This window comes from Salmo salar, chromosome 26, assembly GCF_965601325.2.
Source record: "Salmo salar chromosome 26, fSalSal1, whole genome shotgun sequence".
NCBI classification, from domain to species: domain Eukaryota; kingdom Metazoa; phylum Chordata; class Actinopteri; order Salmoniformes; family Salmonidae; genus Salmo; species Salmo salar.
The window spans coordinates 36,022,614-36,044,557 of NC_138316.1; the positions used below are offsets into that span (position 1 = coordinate 36,022,614).

The window sequence follows — 21,944 nt, forward strand, 5'->3', positions numbered from 1 at the left end:
CTCAGTGTAATAACATAGGTCTCAGTGTAATATCATAGACCTCAGTGTAATAACATAGGTCTCAGTGTAATATCATAGGTCTCAGTGTAATAACATCGGTCTCAGTGTAATATCATAGGTCTCAGTGTAATAACATAGGTCTCAGTGTAATAACATAGGCCTCAGTGTAATATCATAGGCCTCAGTGTAATAACATAGGCCTCAGTGTAATAACATAGGTCTCAGTGTAATAACATAGGTCTCAGTGTAATACCATAGACCTCAGTTTAATAACATAGACCTCAGTGTAATAACATCGGTCTCAGTGTAATATCATAGGTCTCAGTGTAATAACATAGGTCTCAGTGTAATAACATAGGTCTCAGTGTAATAACATAGGTCTCAGTGTAATAACATAGACCTCAGTGTAGTAACATAGGTCTCAGTGTAATAACATAGGTCTCATTGTAATAGCATAGACCTCAGTGTAGTAACATAGGTCTCAGTGTAATAACATAGGTCTCAGTGTAATAACATAGGACTCAGTGTAATACCATAGGTCTCAGTGTAATACCATAGGTCTCAGTGTAATAACATAGGTCTCAGTGTAATATCATAGACCTCAGTGTAATAACATAGGTCTCAGTGGAATATCATAGGTCTCAGTGTAATAACATAGGTCTCAGTGTAATAACATAGGCCTCAGTGTAATAACATAGGTCTCAGTGTAATATCATAGGTCTCAGTGTAATAACATAGACCTCAGTGTAATAACATAGGTCTCAGTGTAATATCATAGACCTCAGTGTAATAACATAGGTCTCAGTGTAATATCATAGGTCTCAGTGTAATAACATAAGACTCAGTGTAATTACATAGGTCTCAGTGTAATAACATAGACCTCAGTGTAATAACATCGGTCTCAGTGTAATATCATAGGTCTCAGTGTAATATCATAGGTCTCAGTGTAATAACATAGGTCTCAGTGTAATAACATAGGTCTCAGTGTAATAACATAGGTCTCATTGTAATAGCATAGACCTCAGTGTAGTAACATAGGTCTCAGTGTAATAACATAGGTCTCAGTGTAATAACATAGGACTCAGTGTAATAACATAGGTCTCAGTGGAATATCATAGGTCTCAGTGTAATAACATAGGTCTCAGTGTAATAACATAGGCCTCAGTGTAATAACATAGGTCTCAGTGTAATATCATAGGTCTCAGTGTAATAACATAGACCTCAGTGTAATAACATAGGTCTCAGTGTAATATCATAGACCTCAGTGTAATAACATAGGTCTCAGTGTAATATCATAGGTCTCAGTGTAATAACATAGGTCTCAGTGTAATAACATAGGTCTCAGAGTAATACCATAGACCTCAGTGTAATAACATAGACCTCAGTGTAATAACATCGGTCTCAGTGTAATATCATAGGTCTCAGTGTAATAACATAGGTCTCAGTGTAATAACATAGGTCTCAGTGTAATAACATAGGTCTCAGTGTAATATCATAGACCTCAGTGTAATAACATAGGTCTCAGTGTAATATCATAGGTCTCAGTGTAATAACATAGGTCTCAGTGTAATATCATAGACCTCAGTGTAATAACATAGGTCTCAGTGTAATATCATAGGTCTCAGTGTAATAACATCGGTCTCAGTGTAATATCATAGGTCTCAGTGTAATATCATAGACCTCAGTGTAATAACATAGGTCTCAGTGTAATATCATAGACCTCAGTGTAATAACATAGGTCTCAGTGTAATATCATAGGTCTCAGTGTAATAACATCGGTCTCAGTGTAATATCATAGGTCTCAGTGTAATAACATAGGTCTCAGTGTAATATCATAGGCCTCAGTGTAATAACATAGGTCTCAGTGTTATATCATAGGTCTCAGTGTAATAACATAAGACTCAGTGTAATAACATAGGTCTCAGTGTAATAACATAGGTCTCAGTGTAATAACATAGACCTCAGTGTAATAACATCGGTCTCAGTGTAATATCATAGGTCTCAGTGTAATATCATAGGTCTCAGTGTAATAACATAGGTCTCAGTGTAATAACATAGGTCTCAGTGTAATAACATAGGTCTCATTGTAATAGCATAGACCTCAGTGTAGTAACATAGGTCTCAGTGTAATAACATAGGTCTCAGTGTAATAACATAGGACTCAGTGTAATAACATAGGTCTCAGTGGAATATCATAGGTCTCAGTGTAATAACATAGGTCTCAGTGTAATAACATAGGCCTCAGTGTAATAACATAGGTCTCAGTGTAATATCATAGGTCTCAGTGTAATAACATAGACCTCAGTGTAATAACATAGGTCTCAGTGTAATATCATAGACCTCAGTGTAATAACATAGGTCTCAGTGTAATATCATAGGTCTCAGTGTAATAACATAGGTCTCAGTGTAATAACATAGGTCTCAGAGTAATACCATAGACCTCAGTGTAATAACATAGACCTCAGTGTAATAACATCGGTCTCAGTGTAATATCATAGGTCTCAGTGTAATAACATAGGTCTCAGTGTAATAACATAGGTCTCAGTGTAATAACATAGGTCTCAGTGTAATATCATAGACCTCAGTGTAATAACATAGGTCTCAGTGTAATATCATAGGTCTCAGTGTAATAACATAGGTCTCAGTGTAATATCATAGACCTCAGTGTAATAACATAGGTCTCAGTGTAATATCATAGGTCTCAGTGTAATAACATCGGTCTCAGTGTAATATCATAGGTCTCAGTGTAATATCATAGACCTCAGTGTAATAACATAGGTCTCAGTGTAATATCATAGGTCTCAGTGTAATAACATAGGTCTCAGTGTAATAACATAGGCCTCAGTGTAATAACATAGGTCTCAGTGTAATAACATAGACCTCAGTGTAATATCATAGGTCTCAGTGTAATAACATAGGTCTCAGTGTAATACCATAGGTCTCAGTGTAATAACATAGACCTCAGTGTAATAACATAGGTCTCAGTGTAATAACATAGGACTCAGTGTAATACCATAGGACTCAATGTAATAACATAGACCTCAGTGTAATAACATAGGTCTCAGTGTAATATCATAGGACTCAGTGTAATAACATAGGTCTCAATGTAATATCATAGACCTCAGTGTAATAACATAGGTCTCAGTGTAATACCATAGACCTCAGTGTAATATCATAGGTCTCAGTGTAATAACATAGGACTCAGTGTAATATCATAGGTCTCAGTGTAATATCATAGGACTCAGTGTAATAACATAGACCTCAGTGTAATAACATAGGTCTCAGTGTAATAACATAGGTCTCAGTGTAATATCATAGGCCTCAGTGTAATACCATAGACCTCAGTGTAATAACATAGGTCTCAGTGTAATAACATAGACCTCAGTGTAATAACATAGGTCTCAGTGTAATAACATAGGTCTCAGTGTAATACCATAGACCTCAGTGTAATAACATAGGTCTCAGTGTAATAACATAGACCTCAGTGTAATACCATAGACCTCAGTGTAATAACATAGGTCTCAATTTCAATAACATAGACCTCAGTGTAATAACATAGGTCTCAGTGTAATAACATAGGTCTCAGTGTAATAACATAGGCCTCAGTGTAATATCATAGGCCTCAGTGTAATACCATAGACCTCAGTGTAATAACATAGGTCTCAGTGTAATAACATAGACCTCAGTGTAATAACATAGACCTCAGTGTAATAACATAGGTCTCAGTGTAATAACATAGGTCTCAGTGTAATACCATAGGACTCAGTGTAATACCATAGACCTCAGTGTAATAACATAGGTCTCAGTGTAATAACATAGACCTCAGTGTAATACCATAGACCTCCGTGTAATAACATAGACCTCAGTGTAATAACATAGACCTCAGTGTAATAACATAGGTCTCAGTGTAATAACATAGACCTCAGTGTAATAACATAGGTCTCAGTGTAATAACATAGGTCTCAGTGTAATATCATAGGCCTCAGTGTAATACCATAGACCTCAGTGTAATAACATAGGTCTCAGTGTAATAACATAGACCTCAGTGTAATAACATAGACCTCAGTGTAATAACATAGGTCTCAGTGTAATAACATAGGTCTCAGTGTAATAACATAGGACTCAGTGTAATACCATAGACCTCAGTGTAATAACATAGGTCTCAGTGTAATAACATAGACCTCAGTGTAATACCATAGACCGCAGTGTAATAACATAGGTCTCAGTGTAATAACATAGACCTCAGTGTAATAACATAGGTCTCAGTGTAATAACATAGGTCTCAGTGTAACATCATAGACCTCAGTGTAATACGATAGACCTCAGTGTAATACCATAGACCTCAGTGTAATAACATAGGTCTCAGTGTAATAACATAGACCTCAGTGTAATAACATAGGTCTCAGTGTAACATCATAGACCTCAGTGTAATACCACACATAATAGTAGTGTGTTGCTTACGTTTCATGCGTGCCGAAGAAAAATATGGGATATTTATTAGCAGGTGGCTTGACAGCTCCCTCTGGAAGTTCATCAATCTAATGAGGGGGGATGTAGAGAATGAGTGTGAGAGAGAGAGAGAGAGAGAGAGAGAGAGAGAGAGAGAGAGAGAGAGAGAGAGAGAGACTGTTATAACACTCAAGTCAGATGTATCTGTTCATGGGATCTCAAAAACGAACCCATAATACAAACTGCAACAGTGTATGTGAACTGCATTGTTAACACACTTTAATATTTCAGTAAACAGTAATATCATATCTTCAATGTTGTATGTTGGCTACATATTCCAAACAACAGAAATAAGAGTGTAAAGTGTCAGTATCTTGAAACAATGTTGCAGATGCTAGAACACTTGAGGCCAACAGCGTAATCAGAAGCTTACAATGTAACATTGTTGTTGGAAAGGGCTCACACTCACCCGGTTACCTCAGGTCAAGTCTGACTGACTGTAAAGGCTAGCTCTAGTAGGCTACACCAAATCGGCGAGTTGCTACAGTAGCTAATTACTCTATAGGCCTATACAATTACAACCGCTTTGCATTCAAGGGAATTTGTGGAATGTGGAAAATGAATAGTAAAAACAGTACGTAAGGAAGAGACGGATTCAAAAATAGACGTAGTAGCACACCATTCAATAGCGCCCTCATTTCCTGACTGGGAAACACAGGGAAAATGTAAAGGATGGTAAACATAACAATGACTTGTTATTGTGGTTTGCAGCGTATAAAATAGCGAGCAGCAATAGCTGTGTATGTGATGAAGGTAGGCACACTGTGAACTGAGCACTTTGCTGCGAAAGACAGACACGCAAGGTGAAGGTGGCGGCAAGAGCCCATCGCATATATCCCAAAGCATCGGCGGTATTGTCTCAGGCAACCCCGCCTCCCTGCTTTTCAGCTCGGCTGCATCACCTACTCACCCTCGCTGGCCAGTGTGGGTATCCCTTCATCTTCGCAAAAACCAAATCTCCTGCCTTGTACTCCCGTGGCCGTGGACGAGCCATAATGACTGTGTGCCAGCCTACTCCAATTTGAGATGAAAATAAATGAAGGTGTTTTAGTTCGGCCCTCAACAGAGATGGGAATTATCGACCATCAATGTTTTGATAGCAAGACTGCAGTTTACACGTAAATAAATAATTAAAGCAAAGGATAAGGCCTGGAAACGGTGCCTCATGCACAAAAATGTGTAGATCAGCGCAAGAATACAGGTACAAAACCTAAATCCCAACGTCGAGAAGCTGTCACTGTAGTCTTTAGAGAGTGTTAATAATAATAATAATTTTAAAAAACGTCCTCAATAGTGGATGTATTAATTTAAAAAGGACAGCGGCATGGAGAACATGGACTCTCACCAAAATTAGGCTACTCCTCAAATAGAGACAGAAAATATGGGTAATTCCTAGACTACATGACCAATTTCTTGCCTGTCCTTGCAAAGAGGCACAATTTAAAATGCAGTATTGTTTTCAATTACAGCCTACATTTTGAGTAGCCTGCAGGCTACTTAAATATGCTAAATAAATTATGGCAGAAAATAGGTCTGCCAGTGCCATAGGTGTCAAACTAACCCTAATACTGCCAAAGTATATGCAGCAATATACTACCTTGTGCAAAGAACACCGCGATTAAAGAGTCTGTAAGGAACTTTTGCTTCTGGGGGAGCTATTGATCCAAAAGGGGCCACTTAAAGAAATTCTGCCCAGATTATCTCATTGGATAGAAAGGGGCACACCTTCCCATGAACATGAGCAAAAGATACAGTATATAGAGTGCCACAGTATGAGTCATAATACCCATAAAACCTAGCGGTCAAACAGGGAAATGGCTCCAATAATTTCCCCGCCATTTCTTTTTCCCTTGGGGGTATTTAGAAACATTTAAAATAAGGGCTGTGTAAATCTCTCTAGGACAAGGTATATGTGCCTGTATTTACCCCCCACAAATGAAACGCTAATTAGCTTATCATAAAGAACTACAAATGCCAAAAAGGTACGAATCTCTGGATGAACTATCTAATGTTAGCTAAGTGTAGTAATGGCTAATTTAGCTGCATTTCTTTAAATGGACAATTCTTTGAACTGTCTTGTGCAAGTTTTAAATTGACACAATACCTGTTAGCAAAGGTGTCAGCTAGAGATGACGTGCTGGAGCTTGCAGGGATTTGTAATCTTGCATGACATCTACTTTGATGCTAATTAGCATGTTCAAATCTGAGAGGAAATAGAGCCGAATAAATATATTTATAAAAGTCACCTTGTAAGCCTACACAAAACACAACCCTTATTTTTAAGTGTTTCTAACATCCCCTATGGAAAAAATGAATGGTGGAAAAACGATGTTTATTTTTATTTATTTTTTATTCCAGATTAAAATGATCCTGTGATCAGGTTGGGTTTTTGGTTAAAGCATATATTGTGTTTCGGATTTAGGCCTATTCTGAATGGTTTAAGTGCTAGAAAGAAAAGTGTTTATATGTAGAGTTTACAATGAACTATAACATATGTCCACATAGGTTGTGTTTAATGGGGAAGGCACATGTACATCTAGCCATATAAAGATTAAGAGAGGAAGTCCCACTCATCGAAAGATGTTCACTACAATCCAAGGTTGCATAAATTCATGTTCAAACTCAAGAGGCAAATCTGAATCATGTGCATATATGTTTCAACCAGCAGATGGTAGTAAAACCTAAGCAATGCCAGAGAACCAAACCCTCAAGGATCAGCCAGGGCAGGTTCCCAGGGGTGTTTCAGTTCGATTCAACATTTGTTACGTTGCGTGACGGTTTGTACTGAACGACACGTTTCCCCAAAATGTTCGTCAACTTTCTTGAACAGACTTTGAGGTATATTTGCTCAGTTTGGTGGGTGTGTCGGAGTGTGGCTTGAAACAATGAGTGACGTTTGCCTATTTAAAGGGCAGCCGTGCATTTTGAACCCACAATCCAACCACGCCCGTTTTTTAACTGGCCATACAGAACAGCACCGTTTCCGTTTAATTGAACAGTTGCACTCCGTTTTTTTGTACTGAACGCAGCCCAAATGATAACGGTGCGGTTCCCGGACACAGATTAAGCACAGTCAAAGATTGTCTATCATATTGACAAGATAGTTGATTGACCACTCTAACAATGGAAATACATGTCCTCAAATATGGAAGGCAGGTAGGCAGGAGGCGAGATCTGGTGGGACCATTCTAGCCAATGAGAGGGCAGATACGTGTGCACAGTCAATAGAGATAGAGGAAACTGAGCTGCACTTCCTAACCTCCTGCCCAATGTATGACCATATTAGAGACACATATTTCCCTCAGATTACACAGATCCACAAAGAATTCGAAAAACAAAACCGATTTTGATAAACTTCCATATCTACTGGGTGAAATACCACAGTGCGCCATCACAGCAGCAAGATTTGTGACCTGTTGCCTCAAGAAAAGGTCAACCAGTGAAGAACAAACACCATTGTAAATACAACCCATATTTATGCTTATTTATTTTCCCTTTTGTACTTTAACCATATGTACATTGTTACAACACTGTATATATACATAATATGACATTTGTAATGTCTTTATTCTTTTGGAACTTCTGTGAGTGTAATGTTTACTGTTCATTTTTATTGTTTATTTCACTTGTGTATATTATCTACTTCACTTGCTTTGGCAATGTTAACACATGTTTCCCATGCCAATAAAGCCCCTTGAATTGAATTGAGAGATAGAGGACTCATCGTTGTATCTGTGCCATTAAAGCGTCTGTGACAGCATGGGCAGCATCATTGAGGCTGTTTTCTTCTTCTTCATTGGCTGATTGCTCCCCACTCATAGGTATCCCCACCCATTTGACTAATTCAAAATGGTCGAAGCCCTCAATGGCAATGGCCATGTTAAAACAAGTTATATCTATGACGAGTCCTCTATCTATCTCTATGACAACAGACACAATTCTGATAAAAAGTTGTTTTTCTTAAAGTTGCCGAAATTCCACGTGCGTCCACTTATATCAGTGCATTCCTTGTAACAACCTAACCATTACAAAACGTATATTCGATCAAATAAGCCATACATAGCTAAATATATATATTTTAACCAAATTCGGCACTCTCTCATTGACCCCCATACAAAATTGTCTCACTTCGTGGGTTTATTTTTCGTGGACAGATTTTGGACAGAGTAAAACCTCCTCTTCCTCTCTGGCATAGTCCTGGACCCACCCTGGAAGTGTTGTTTAGTCCATAACTAGGTGTAAACTGTGACTGTGAAAACTCCTCCAAATGTTTAGCTTTATATTGAACAAAAATATTTACGTAACATGCAACAATTTCCACGATTTTACTGAGTTACAGTTCATATAAGGACATCAGTCAATTGAAATCAATTCATTAGGCCCTAATCTATGAATTTCACATGACTGGGTAGGGGCACAGCCAGTCAGAATGAGTTCTTCCCCACAAAAGGGCTTTATTACAGACAGAAATACTCCTCAGATTCATCAGCTGTCCGGGGGGCTGGTCTCAGACGATCATGCTGTTTAATCAGCTTCTTGATATGCCACACCTGTCAGGTGGATGGATTATCTTGGTAAAGGAGAAATGCTCACTAACAGGGATGTAAACAAATTTGTTCACAAAAATATAGAGAAATAAGATTTTTGCGCGTATGGAACATTTCTGGGATCTTTTATTTCAGCTCATGATACATGGGACCAACACTTTACATGTTGCGTTTATATTTTTGTTCAGTATAGTTATCACATTAAGCCTAACACATATACTGTATACCACATTCAATATTTTTTTTAATGGTTTATACTTGATAATTTAATCAAATATTTTGTTTCATGTTGTGTATGGTACATATATTTACATTTTCATACATATATGAAGACTTAAGTTAGTAAAATATTTAGGTAAGGCTCTTGGTAGGCTATAAACTGGTTAAGGTACTGGAAAGTGGAAATAATAAAATATAAAAATAAAAAAATAACATCAAAGGTGTTTTAATCTATTTGGGTTCAAAATGACTTTCCTCAAAATACGTGTTAACATGTGGATCCTTTGGATCAGGTGTTGTTACATAATAATACATTGAATTATAGGACCTCTATAGTGACAGTCTGATAAGGGTTGTCATTATAAAAAATAATACAACATAATGTAATTTGTTGATTATCAATGTAAAGCCATTTTCACAAAGAAGACAGTATTTTACCTTTAAAAAGGTTATTACTTTATGACCTCTATTCAAACAGATCGTTATTCGTTTGTTTTTCGCAGCTATACCCCTTTTTATACATATTAGTGCATACTGGCACACTGGGAGGGGTGGGAAGTGGGGTTGTTGTTCATCCAGAAGGGCTGTTTGCAATTCATACTAGGTTGGTGCTAAACCATATGGAGTTGTTAAAGGTCAATATCAAATCATTTCTGGGTAACAATTAAGTACCTTACTGTGATTGTCTTCAATTAAAATGATAAAAAAAGAAACAAAAATAGCTTCTTAGGAAAGAGCAATTTCTCAAGCATGAATTTTGATAGGACTGTCTGGAGTGGTCTGAGTGGAGAGGGGAAAACTGAAAACGATCTGTTATTGGCAGAGATGTTTGGAACTCTCTTCATTGCTGGTCTATTAACTAATTTACTGCCTGGTGATGTCACCAGGCAGGTCAAAACACCATCCCACCAAAACAGGCAGAAATTTCAGGCGGTCTTTTCAAACAGCTTTTACACTACCAGCGCATTATCACCATTTCACAGTATTATTCCAATCTTATAGTGTGGAAATATCTCAAACTGTCTTTTTAGTGGTCAAAATGTGCCATGTTTTTTACCCCCTACCCCTTTCAAATATACTAAAAAGGTTACATAATTTTTTTTATTTTGTTGTCATTACATATTTTTATTTCCTACATACAAAAGTGGCCTACTTACTCCTAATACACAAGTTTTAGAATCCTTTATCTAAAAACACTATCAATGTCTGACATTGAATTGCTGTCTTTTTACTCTCACTGTTCTGCTGGAGGTCTTGACTAGAGGACAGAGAATATGGTGCTATCCCTGAGACAGAGTGGGTGATGTAAGTTGTCCAGCACTCCAAAATGTTCCTTCTTCCTGTCTCCCCCCTCCTCCCACGCCTCCCCAGACTAGAGTATTAGTAGGAACAAAAGTCATCTGCTGTCCATCTGGCTGCAGTGCCGGGGCGGTAATACCCCCTCATATTCAACAGCTTCCCAAGCCCCTGTGGACAATCAATTTTACCCTCCTCCTTTCTCCCCCTCTCCCTCTCCCTGTCCTCCTCCTTTCTCCCCCTCTCCCTTCCCTCCTCCATCTCCCGTCTCCCCTTCTCCCTGCACTCCTCCATAGCTCAAGACTGTGAGGTGGGATCTAATGTCAGTGCCCCCAGAAAATCTCTCTCCCCCTGCTCCCCCCCCCCTCTCTCTGTGGAACATCTGAGGCTCAAAAGCAGCAGCAGTGCTCATGAGGGTCTGTTGTTACAGTGGTTGGACTCATAGTGGTGTAGTAGGCTATAGAGCTGAAGAGAGAAGGGAGAAGACTATAATCTAATCACAGGAGGCTGCTGAACGGCTCATAATACTGTCCGGAACATAGAAACCACGTGTTTGATGTATTCGATACCTTTTCACTTATTCCCGCTCCAGCCATTACCACGAGCCTGTCCTCCCCATTTAAGATGCCACCAACCTCCTATGAATCTCATGTAGAAAAAATATGTTGATTTGGTAAACAACAGTTATCTGTAGTTGTCAGTCATGCATACTATTAACTTTTCTTCTAACAAATCATTATTTGGGAACATACGTCTCTTTGTGGATATGGTTTCTGCTGCAGTGGTTCCTAAACTTATTTTGTGCCATGATTCATCACCTGAAGCTGATGCATAATTTTCATTCCAACCTCAAGATAAACAGAACAATGTTTCTAGCTATACCGCCTAACCTTCGGTTGCGACTCAGTAGGAATTGGCTACGATCCACCAGTGGGTTACATCCCACCAGTTGGGAACACAGGATACCAGAAACAAAGATTCCTCCTCAGGCTATGTAGCCAAAGAATATTACTCCATCACCACTTAAAAAGTTGGATACAAATGTTTAAATTCTGCTGTGAACAGTGTGTGGAGGGAAATAAACAAGTGATCCACCTCCTACAAGGTTTTCTATGGTTACTGTCGCCTACATACAGTGCACTGAGGGGACGGAAATAACCGTCGCACCCCCTTTGAGTGGTACTACATTCCCACACCAGCAATAAAGGATCGAGGCACTTGTCAGAACTGGGCTTTTCAGCAGCAGCCAAGTGGTAATGGCCAGCTCTGTGTAAAACATGTAAATGGAAGCTGTGGGTTGACTGAAAATGAAAAGTTACGCAATCAGCGCTTTCATCCTCGGTTTTGCAGCATTAGTTTTAACGTACACTTTGTTTCGTTGCGCAACAGATTCATCCTCCTCACCTGGGGGTGTGGACGTACCGGAACTACTCCTACCACCAGAACTACTCCTACCACCAGAACTACTCCTACCACCAGCACTACTCATACAATCAGAATTACTCCTACCACCAGAACTACTCCTACAATCAGAACTACTCCTACAATCAGAACTACTCCTACCACCAGAACTACTCCTGCCATCAGAACTACTCCTACCACCAGAACTACTCCTGCCATCAGAACTATTCCTACAATCAGAACTACTCCTACCATCAGAACTACTCCTACCATCAGAACTATTACTCCTACCACGGGGGTTACTCCTACCATCAGAACTACTACTCCTACCACCGGAACTACTCCTACTGTACCACCGGAACTACTCCTACTGTACCACCAGAACTACTCCTACCACCAGAACTACTCCGACAAACAGAACTACTCCTACCATGGGGATTACTCCTACTGTACCACCAGAACTACTTCTCCTACCACCAGAATTACTCCTACCACCAGATCTACTCCTACCACCAGAACTACTACTACCATCAGAACTACTCCTACCATCAGAACTACTCCTACCATCAGAACTACTCCTACCACGGGGATTACTCCTACTGTACCACCAGAACTACTACTCCTACCACCAGATCTACTCTTACCACCAGAACTACTCCTACCATCAGCACGACTCCTACAATCAGCACTATTCCTACCACCAGAACAAACCTCTACCAACAGAACTACTCCTACCATCAGAACTACTCCTACATCAGAAATACCGCCACCATCAGTACTACTCCTACCACCAGAACTATTACTCCTACCATCGCTGGTCCATTTCTATGTCTATACCCTCTGACAATGACGCTACACTATGGCAACACTTATCCATCTCAACATCTCTTGAATGATTAGCCTCAAGGCCTACTTGGTTACTACTGGCCCTCAGTGCTTTTTAGTTGGATTCATGTGAATGACTTGTGAGACAAGGCTCATATATACAACTCATATATTTATTGTTGTTGATGTGTGCTGCGTGTGTGTGCGAGCATGTGTGTGTGTCCAGGCTTATGCAGCTTTATATGTGTAGACTCCTCGAAAAAAAGGTGCTATCTAGAACCTAAAAAGGTTCTTTGCCTGTCCCCATAGGAGAACCCTTTGAAGAACCCTTTCTGGTTCCAGGTAGAACCCTTTTGAGTTCCATGTGGAACCATTTCCATAGAGGGTTCTACATGGAACCCGAAAGAGTTCTACCTGGTATCAAAAAGGGTTCTCTTATGGGGACAGCCGAGAGCGTGTATGCACTTGTGTCTGCCTCAGTGGTTCTGTGGTTGTTTTGTCTGGGTGGTGGGGACAGACAGCAGGCATAAGGTTAGTAGGGAAGTTTTATTTATTTAACTAGGCAAGTCAATTAAGAACAAATTCTTATTTTCAATGACGGCCTAGGAACAGTGGGTTAACTGCCTTGTTCAGGGGCAGAACGACAGATTTTTACCTTGTCAGCTCAGAGATTGGATCTTGCAACCTTTCAGTTACTAGTTCAATGCTCTAACCACTAGGCTACCTGCCACCCCAAGTTAAGGTCAGGGTTAGGTTAAAAATCCCATTTTAAGAAGATCAATTGTAGAAATAGGCGGGGTTTATGACTTTGTGGCTGTGGTAACTAGTGACGAGCCCTCAGAATCAATAACAACACACTGCACGGTGACCTCACAACAGTGATATTTTTTTTACTTTACCTTTTATTTAACTAGGCAAGTCAGTGAAGAACAAAAAGGGTGCCATTATATCCCAAATGGCACCCTATTCCCTATATAGTGCACTACTTTTGACCAGGGCCCATAGGGCTCTACTCAAAGTAGTGCACTACGTAGGGAAAATAATGCTATTTTGGACACATTCAGTGTTCTACCTGGTATGGAACACTAGTAGGCCTTAGGAGATAGACGGGGGCACAAAACGAGAGAAAATGCTTCGATTCAGAAGAGGTCCAACAAGAACACTCATTTCATTTGTACCGTTTAAAAGCTTTTTCTGTTTCTTGCCTACTGAACATGATTCTATTATGCAGTAATTTCCATTTTGTAGTTATTTATAAAACAAATACTCCTGTAAGTGTAGCTTTTATATAATTGAGGATGAAGTCGTGTTTTTAAATTCCCAGCACCACAAAGAGAAGACAATGTAATAACTGTGTGTTAATATTAGTCGAAATTGGCACTGAAAATATTGTGGCTAAAGCAGATTCATATTTTGTTACAGGTGGCTAATCGTATGATAGTATTTACTTTAAGAAAACGAAATAGATAAATATTATATATGAAATGAGACCAAAGTGTGCTAACAGATATGGCTTTTTATTGAGTAGGAACGAATATTGTAACATTAAATCAAAAAACACAGTTTATTTTTACAAATCCATACAACTTCACAAAGAAATTGATATTTTATCTAGCTCAATGTAATTAAATACATAAGGTCAAATACACACTGAGTGTACAAAACATTATGACAGACTGACCAGGTGAATCCAGGTGAAAGCTATGATCCCTTATTGATGTCACCTGTTAAATCCACTTCAAATCAGTGTTGATGAAGGGGAGGAGACAGGTTAAAGAAGGATTTTTAAGCCTTGAGACAATTGAGACATGGGTTGTGCATGTGTGCCATTCAGAGAGTGAATGGACGAGACAATACATTTAAGTGCCTTTGAGCGGTGTATGGTGGTAGGTGCTAGGCACACCGGTTTGAGAGTGTCAAGAACTGCAACGCTGATGGGTTTTTCACGCTCAACAGTTTCCCGTGTGTATCAAGGGTCCATCACCCAAAAGACATCCAGCCAACTTGACACAACTGTGGGAAGAATTGGAGTCAACATGGGCCAGCATCCCTGTGGAATGCTTTCGACACCTTGTAAAGTCCATGCCCGACAGATTGAGGCTGTTCTGAGGGCAAAAGAGGGGGGTGAAACTCAATATTAGGAAGGTTTTTTAATGTTTGTACACTCAGTGTATATGCAGAATACCTAAACCAAAAAACTATTGTGAAATAATACAAGAACGTAACTTTGGACATCTTTTTCCTCCCAATAAACATCTCTTAGGATGCAGAATGAGTCCAGTAAAATTAGCATATTTGATACAGTATACGTGTTTTGGTTTCTTTTAGATTACAAATGACTCTATTCACAAAATATACAATTCAATAATTATTTAGGTACCATATGTTTTGAAGGGTGTGCGTGGACATTGGGCCCTGGCTACTTATCTTTCAGTTAGGTTTTGTTTTTCTCAGTGTTTGACTTGTTCACAGTACAATATCATATGATCCAACTCTTGGAGACAATGACCGTCTGTATGTCTAGAATGATGCCCTCACCCACTCTAGTGCACAAGATGTGATCAGATTTGATTACAAAAGACCATGAAAATATATAAAAGTTCTTCCAATAAATGTTTTCTTCCAAGAGTTGTAATAGCTTTTTAAGAGCCCAAGTCTGAATACTGCTTTTTCTATGATGTGTTTTCAGATAAGAGCGTCAAGAGAAGGCTGTTTTAATACTGCAAGCCTCAACTATACGGTGTCCATATTAGGACAGCCTCAATCTTGGCCCAAGACTGAGGCAATCCTAATAGGGACACCGTACTGCATGAGACGGTTGGATTCGTATGCACCTCGGGACTGAGAAATCTTTGGTCAACGTTATCACAGTAGCATAATGCAACATCCAGAAACAGCAACGATAGGAGAGGAACAGAACCACACATACAACATCAAACAATAACTTATATCGATCAAGTTCACAATACTTATAAAACTATTTTTTTTTTAAACAAAGATCTTTACAGACCACAGTCCAAAGAAACTAACGTACGCCACACTTCTAGAATGTCACAGATGCTTTTGATTGGAACAATACGTGTAAACTCACAAGGAAAGTCGACGATAACTACCAAGAAGAACACCGAAAATATTGAACTTGTTATAGTTGATAACCAGTGGTGTAAAGTACTTACGTAAAAATACTTTAAAGTACTACTTAAGTCGTTTTTTGGGGGGGGGGATCTGTACCTTACTATTTATATTTTTGACAACTTTTACTTTACTACATTCCTAAAGAAAATAATGTACTTTTTACTCCATACATTTTCCCTGACACCCAAAAGTACTTGTTCAATTTTGAATGCTTAGCAGGACAGGAAAATGGTCCAATTCACGCACTTATCAAGAGAACATCCCTGGTCATCCCTACTGCCTCTGATCTGGCGGACTCACTAAACACAAATGCTTAGTTTGCAAATTATGTCTGAGCTTTGGAGTGTGCCCCTGGCTATCTGTAAATTTAAAAATCAAATGGTGCACCCTGGTTTGCTTAATATAAGGAATTTGAAATTATTTATACTTTTACATTTACTTTTGATATTTAAGTATATTTAAACCCAAATACTTTTACTCAAGTAGTATTTTCCTGGGTGACTTTCACTTTTACTCGAGTCATTTTCTATGAAGGTATCTTTACTTTTTCCAACACTGTTGATGATTGGAGATAAGTGTCACTTGAACAGTATGTGATTTAGAAACTAGCAGGTGATCCTAAACTGGATGTGAGTGAATTATACTAGACTGTAAGGCTAACTATTTAGAATTAGTGCATAGAAATAAAAGAGCTAGAGAGAGGGGTTGAGATGCACAACGTTTTAAAAGATGATGCATGATTAAGTGTTTTAAATCAAGACAAAAATACATGATAGGAAAATGACTTGTCAATTTCGTGTCCAAAATAAATTGCTGTTTTTCTACATGTACCATCAATAAATATCAATTTAAAAGAACATATTTCAAAAATGTTGGCAGGGGGAAGGAAACATAATTAGTCTAAAATGAGTGTCCAAGGAATGGAATGCAGAAGGTCTTCATGTGTACCTCAGAACAATTTGAGGTTGCTGAACTTGATGTACCTGGAGAAATCCACTCAACATTCAGGGAGATATACTGTCCTGTAACATTTGCACAAAAAAAGCAGATACAATCTGCCATAACAAAGAAAAATGCAGCTGGATTCCACAATCCCAAGCTCACTACAGACATTGCCCCCCCAAAAACAATGGATTTTTTTTCAAAAAGTGCTAACCTGCAAGCCTGTTCTGGTGTGAAATAAACAAACACTAAAGAATACAGTGAGAGTGAATCAGGGTCTGTGTGAGCTGAAGCTTGGGCAAGGCCCTACTCCTGGTCTAGAGTGGTGCCGCCGCCACTGCCAGTCAGGTTGCGGTGCAGGTTGGGGTTCTGGCTGTGTCTATTGCGGCTCCGTACTGACGAGAATGTGGTGTCACAGCCTGGGACTTTACACTTGTGCAGCAGGCGCAGGTGGACAGTCTTGTAGTGGGCTCTGAACGTCCCCTTGTTGCTGTATACCTTCTGGCACACGTGGCAGGTAATGGGTGAGCCACCTCCGCCCCCCTGCGGCCCCACCTGTCCTCCCCCCACACAGCCCAGGGTCCTCTCCCCGCCCGAACCTAATCCTTCCCCACTGGGGCCTCCAAGACCAATCCCATCGCAGCTCTCCCCATCGCTGTCCTCCTCCATTGGCAGAGGCTCCTCCTCTAGCCCTTCCCCTTCCTCACTGCCTGCCCCATCCGAGTCCCAGGAGGAACGGGCGCTGCTGCCACCACGAGGAGGTACAGACGATGACGTACTTAGGTCCAGTACCGTCCCCTCCTCCACCCCTCCTCCTCCTCCCAGCTCCTCTCCTGCATTCTCCCCTGTCCTTTCATCGGCCATCTTGCTCATGGGGAAGACCAGGCCCATGCGGTTGTGTCCTCTGAAGATGACGGACGTCTGGCTGCCTGGGTCTCTCTGGAGCTCTCTATCCCTCTGGAGGTCTCTCAGGTCCTGGCGGTAGTCCAGGCTGACAGGGTCTTTGTCCCTGCAGAGGGAGGCTGGGGAGTATAGGGAGCGGGGTGATGGGCTGTACAGGTCTTTGGTCAACAGCTTGTGGTGGAGGTTGAGGTTGGAGCTGTGCCTGGAAGACACAAAATGTAGGAAAGGTTGTTTCTTGGTTGGTGTTTTTTCAAAGGTACCTTTAGCAATTGTTCTATCTTTAATTGACCATTCATCTCTGTTAAATAAGTCTGTAACTGACGTATTTGTGGTTGCTGCCAGTTTTGTGTGGTTTTATTAGATCATTTGAAAAGACATACTAACCATATCACTTCAACAGAACCTCTGACATCATATCCTATATTGTGCTAGAGAATGACAAATCCCTTTCATAAATCACTGACAGACTATACAACTAAATGACAGACTATTAACTTATATACTTGGGATAGGGGGCAGTATTTTCACGGCCGGATAAAAAACGTACCCGATTTAATCTGGTTACTCCTCCTGCCCAGAAACTAGAATATGCATATAATTAGTAGATTTGGATAGAAAACACTCTAAAGTTCCTAAAACTGTTTGAATGGTGTCTGTGAGTATAACAGAACTCATATGGCAGGCCAAAACCTGAGAAGATTCCATATAGGAAGTGCCCTGTCTGACAATTTGTTGTCCTTCTGTTTCATCTCTATCGAAAATACAGCATCTGAGCTGTAACGTGACATTTTCTAAGGCTTCCATTGGCTCTCTAAAGCCGCCAGGAAGCGGAATGGGGTGTCTGCTGTCTCTGGGCAAAGTATAGGAGCAGAGTTTGTAAGTGGTCAGCCTGAGGACAGTGAGACTGGAGATGAGCATTCACGAGACTTCTCCATTTTTTTTCTTTCAGTCTTTGAATGAATACAACGTTGCCCGGTTGGAATATTATCGCTATTTTACGAGAAAAATAGCATAAAAATGGATTTTAAACAGCGTTTGACATGCTTCTAAGTACGGTAATGGAATATTTCGATTTTTTTTGTCACCAAATGCACTCACGCGTTACCATTCGGATAGTGACCTGAACGCACGAACAAAATGGAGGTATTTGGATATAACTATGGATTATTTGGAACCAAAACAACATTTGTTGTTGAAGTAGAAGTCCTGGGAGTGCATTCTGACGAAGAACAGCAAAGGTAATCCAATTTTTCTAATAGTAATTCTGAGTTTAGGTGACCCCGAAGTTGGCGGATGTCAAAATAGCTAGCCGTGATGGCCGAGCTATGTACTCAGAATATTGCAAAATGTGCTTTCGCCGAAAAGCTATTTTAAAATCGGACATAGCGATTGCATAAAGGAGTTCTGTATCTATAATTCTTAAAATAATTGTTATGTATTTTGTCAACGTTTATCATGAGTAATTTAGTAAATTCACCAGAAGTTTTCGGTGGGTATGCTAGTTCTGAACATCACATGCTAATGTAAAAAGCTGGTTTTTGATATAAATGTGAACTTGATTGAACAAAACATGCATGTATTGTATAACATAATGTCCTAGGAGTGTCATCTGATGAAGATCAAAGGTTAGTGCTGCATTTAGTTGTGGTTTGGGTCTATGTGACATATATGCTTGCTTGGAAAATGGCTGTGTGATTATTTGTGTCTATGTACTCTCCTAACATAATCTAATGTTTTGCTTTTGCTGTAAAGCCTTTTTGAAATCGGACAATGTGGTTAGATTAATGAGAGTCTTGTCTTTAAAATGGTGTAAAATAGTTGATTGTTTGAGAAAATTGAATTGTGGTATTTTAGTTGGTTTTGTATTTCGCGCCGTGCGATGCCATTGGCTGTTGGCTAGGGGTTCCGCAGGCGGAACGGGGTTCCGCTAGCGGAACGTCTGTCCTCAACAGGTTAACTGACTGATGTGTGTTCGTTCTCTCTCACCTGTCTCTGCTCCTGCGGGAGGGGAAGGCAGCGTTGCAGCCAGCCACCGTGCACATGTGCATCTCCTTCAGGTGCACGTTGCGGTAGTGCATCTTCACACTGTACTGGTTGTTGAACGTCTTGCTGCAGATCTCACAGTGGTGTGGAAGGTCATCCCTGTCCAGTGGCCCCTCAGAGTCCATACGAGACTGCAGGAGGCTAGAGTCGGTGTAGTCTTCCATACAGCCCTCTGGTCCATCCTTCCCTCTGTCACCTAGTCTGAACAAACCGCCGTTGGTCAGTCGGTGGTCCATGTCGTCGCACAGCTTGTCTTGGTGCCGGGAGGTTGGTTGGTCGCCCTCCTCTCCCTCTGTCTCTGTGTGGTCTCTGCTCAGAGAGAGGCTGTGGTTCTCTCTGTGGTTGAGTTTTCCATCATAGGGGGATGAGGCGCAGGTGATCATACCTGTCTCTGCCTGCTGGGATCCCTCTTCTTTTTCGTCTTTGTCCTCCTCTTGTTCCCTGCTTCCACACATCTCTCTCTCCGGGCTGTGGGACCTTTGCCGCTTCACCCCCTCCCTCTCGCCTCTCTCCCCAGCTAGAATGACTCCTCTCTCCTCTCTTTCCCTCTCCCTCTCTACACCCATCTGTCTCGTACACAAATCCCCCCCTCCTCCTACCCCTCTCTCACACTCCTCCTTGTCCCTACCCTGTATAGGGCTCATGTCCTCTGAACCGCTGTCCTCCCCCATCCCTCCCTCCCTCTCTACCACTTCCTTCTCGATCTTGATGGGCATGCTCGACTTCCGCGACTTCTTCTTGGGCACAGGGTCGATGATGGCACCGCAGGCGTCTGGGGCGGTGATGGAGGTAGGTTTGAGGGGAAGCGAGGAGGAGAGGACGGGGAGGGATGGGAGGTGTTGGCCGGGGCTGTTGGCCAGCTCGGCAGGGGTCACCAGGCTCCGGTAGAAAGGCAGCACAGGCTGCACTGTCTTCAGGTTGGGGAAGAGGATGCCGTGGCCCAGGTGCCCCATGCTGGGGAAGGAGCTGCTGTGGTGCAGCTTGGTGCTGCTGGTGGTGGAGTCCACATGGCTCACCATGTAGCTGGCAACCGACTTCTGGCTGTCGGGGGACGAGGTCAGGGACACCGGGATGGATGAGTGGGGGTACTCAGACTGCGGTTTGTCGCTTGCTTCGGAGTCTTCGTCGGCCGAAAGGCTCCCGCCGCCTCGCAGGTCCTTGTCGCGGTTGTTGCGGTTCATGGGCATGTGCAGGCGCGGGTTGGGGTTGGCGCTGTGGCGGTTGCGGCTGCGCAGCGAGCTGAACACCATGTTGCAGCCGTCGATGGTGCACTTGTGCTTGATCTTCAGGTGCACAGCGTTGTAGTGGATTTTCAGCGTGCCCTTGTCGTAGAAGGTCTTGTCACACGCACTGCAGTACACACGCCCCTTCTTGAGACTTCCTCCCCCGCCTCCCCCATTCCGGTCCATGGAGCGTTGGAGCTTGCTATCCGGGGACATCTGGGTAAAGTCAGAGTTCATCATGGAGGGGGTGCAGGGTGTGGAGCGGCCGTCTGAGTAGTTGTCGCTGGTGGGGAAGTCCTCAGCCTCCATCTTGGGCGTGGCCGAGAGGCCGTCCATAGGGTTGTCTCCACCCCTGTCCAGGTCAGAGGTGAATGAGGCGGAGCTAGAGCCCACCAGGCTGCTCTCGGTGGGAGGCGGCCCGGGGAGGGGGAGGGCGTTGGGGTTCTCGTCCCCCCGTCTCTGCCCCTGCTCCATCTGCCCCCCTTGCTGCTGCTGCAGCGCCCCCGGTGGTGACCCCAGGAGAGGCGCTGGCACGGAGCCCAACAATTGAAATGGTAGCATAAACGCCATACTATTAATAAAGTTCTCAAAGTGGTGCGCTTTGGACGAGCTCAGTTTCTCCACCTTGGGGGTCAGGACGTTGTTGGTGGTGGCAGTGCGCGGGGTGCTGCGCTCGATGAAGGTGCGGATGTCTGAGTTGGTGCGGGTGCTGGGGACCAGCACGGCCTGGCCCTCCTTGTCCTGCAGCGCCATCAGCTCCACAATGGACTTGGTCTCGCCGAAGCGGAGGAACTGCTGCAGCGTAGCAATCTCCTCCTCGAACGTCATGATGGCCCAGCGGTCCAACACCTTCCCTGCTATGTCCTGGAGAGGGTGTGAGGGAGGGAGAGGGGGGAGAGGG

At 41.8% G+C, this 21,944-nt stretch overlaps 2 protein-coding genes across 3 annotated transcripts in view; both read right to left on the reverse strand.

The window, feature by feature from the left end:
* LOC106587711 (hepatoma-derived growth factor-related protein 3) overlaps positions 1 to 6,237 on the reverse strand; it is a 40,806-nt gene extending 34,569 nt beyond the window's left edge. Inside the window, exons 1-2 of one of the 2 annotated variants that reach the window (XM_045708739.2) lie at positions 5,420 to 6,237; positions 4,462 to 4,538 (exon numbers count right to left, since the gene is read on the reverse strand). In XM_045708739.2, coding sequence (XP_045564695.1) covers positions 4,462 to 4,538; positions 5,420 to 5,503 — 161 coding nt within the window. In that variant the 5' untranslated portion in view covers positions 5,504 to 6,237. The remainder of the gene's footprint in view (positions 1 to 4,461; positions 4,539 to 5,419) is intronic. The other variant, XM_082969675.1, reaches the window with a different exon arrangement.
* A 2,927-nt stretch (positions 6,238 to 9,164) lies between these two features.
* LOC106592271 (zinc finger protein basonuclin-1) overlaps positions 9,165 to 21,944 on the reverse strand; it is a 34,311-nt gene continuing 21,531 nt past the window's right edge. The window contains exons 4-5 of the mRNA XM_045708605.2: positions 19,764 to 21,907; positions 9,165 to 17,979 (exon numbers count right to left, since the gene is read on the reverse strand). Of these exons, the coding sequence (XP_045564561.1) occupies positions 17,181 to 17,979; positions 19,764 to 21,907 (2,943 nt within the window). The 3' untranslated portion in view covers positions 9,165 to 17,180. The remainder of the gene's footprint in view (positions 17,980 to 19,763; positions 21,908 to 21,944) is intronic.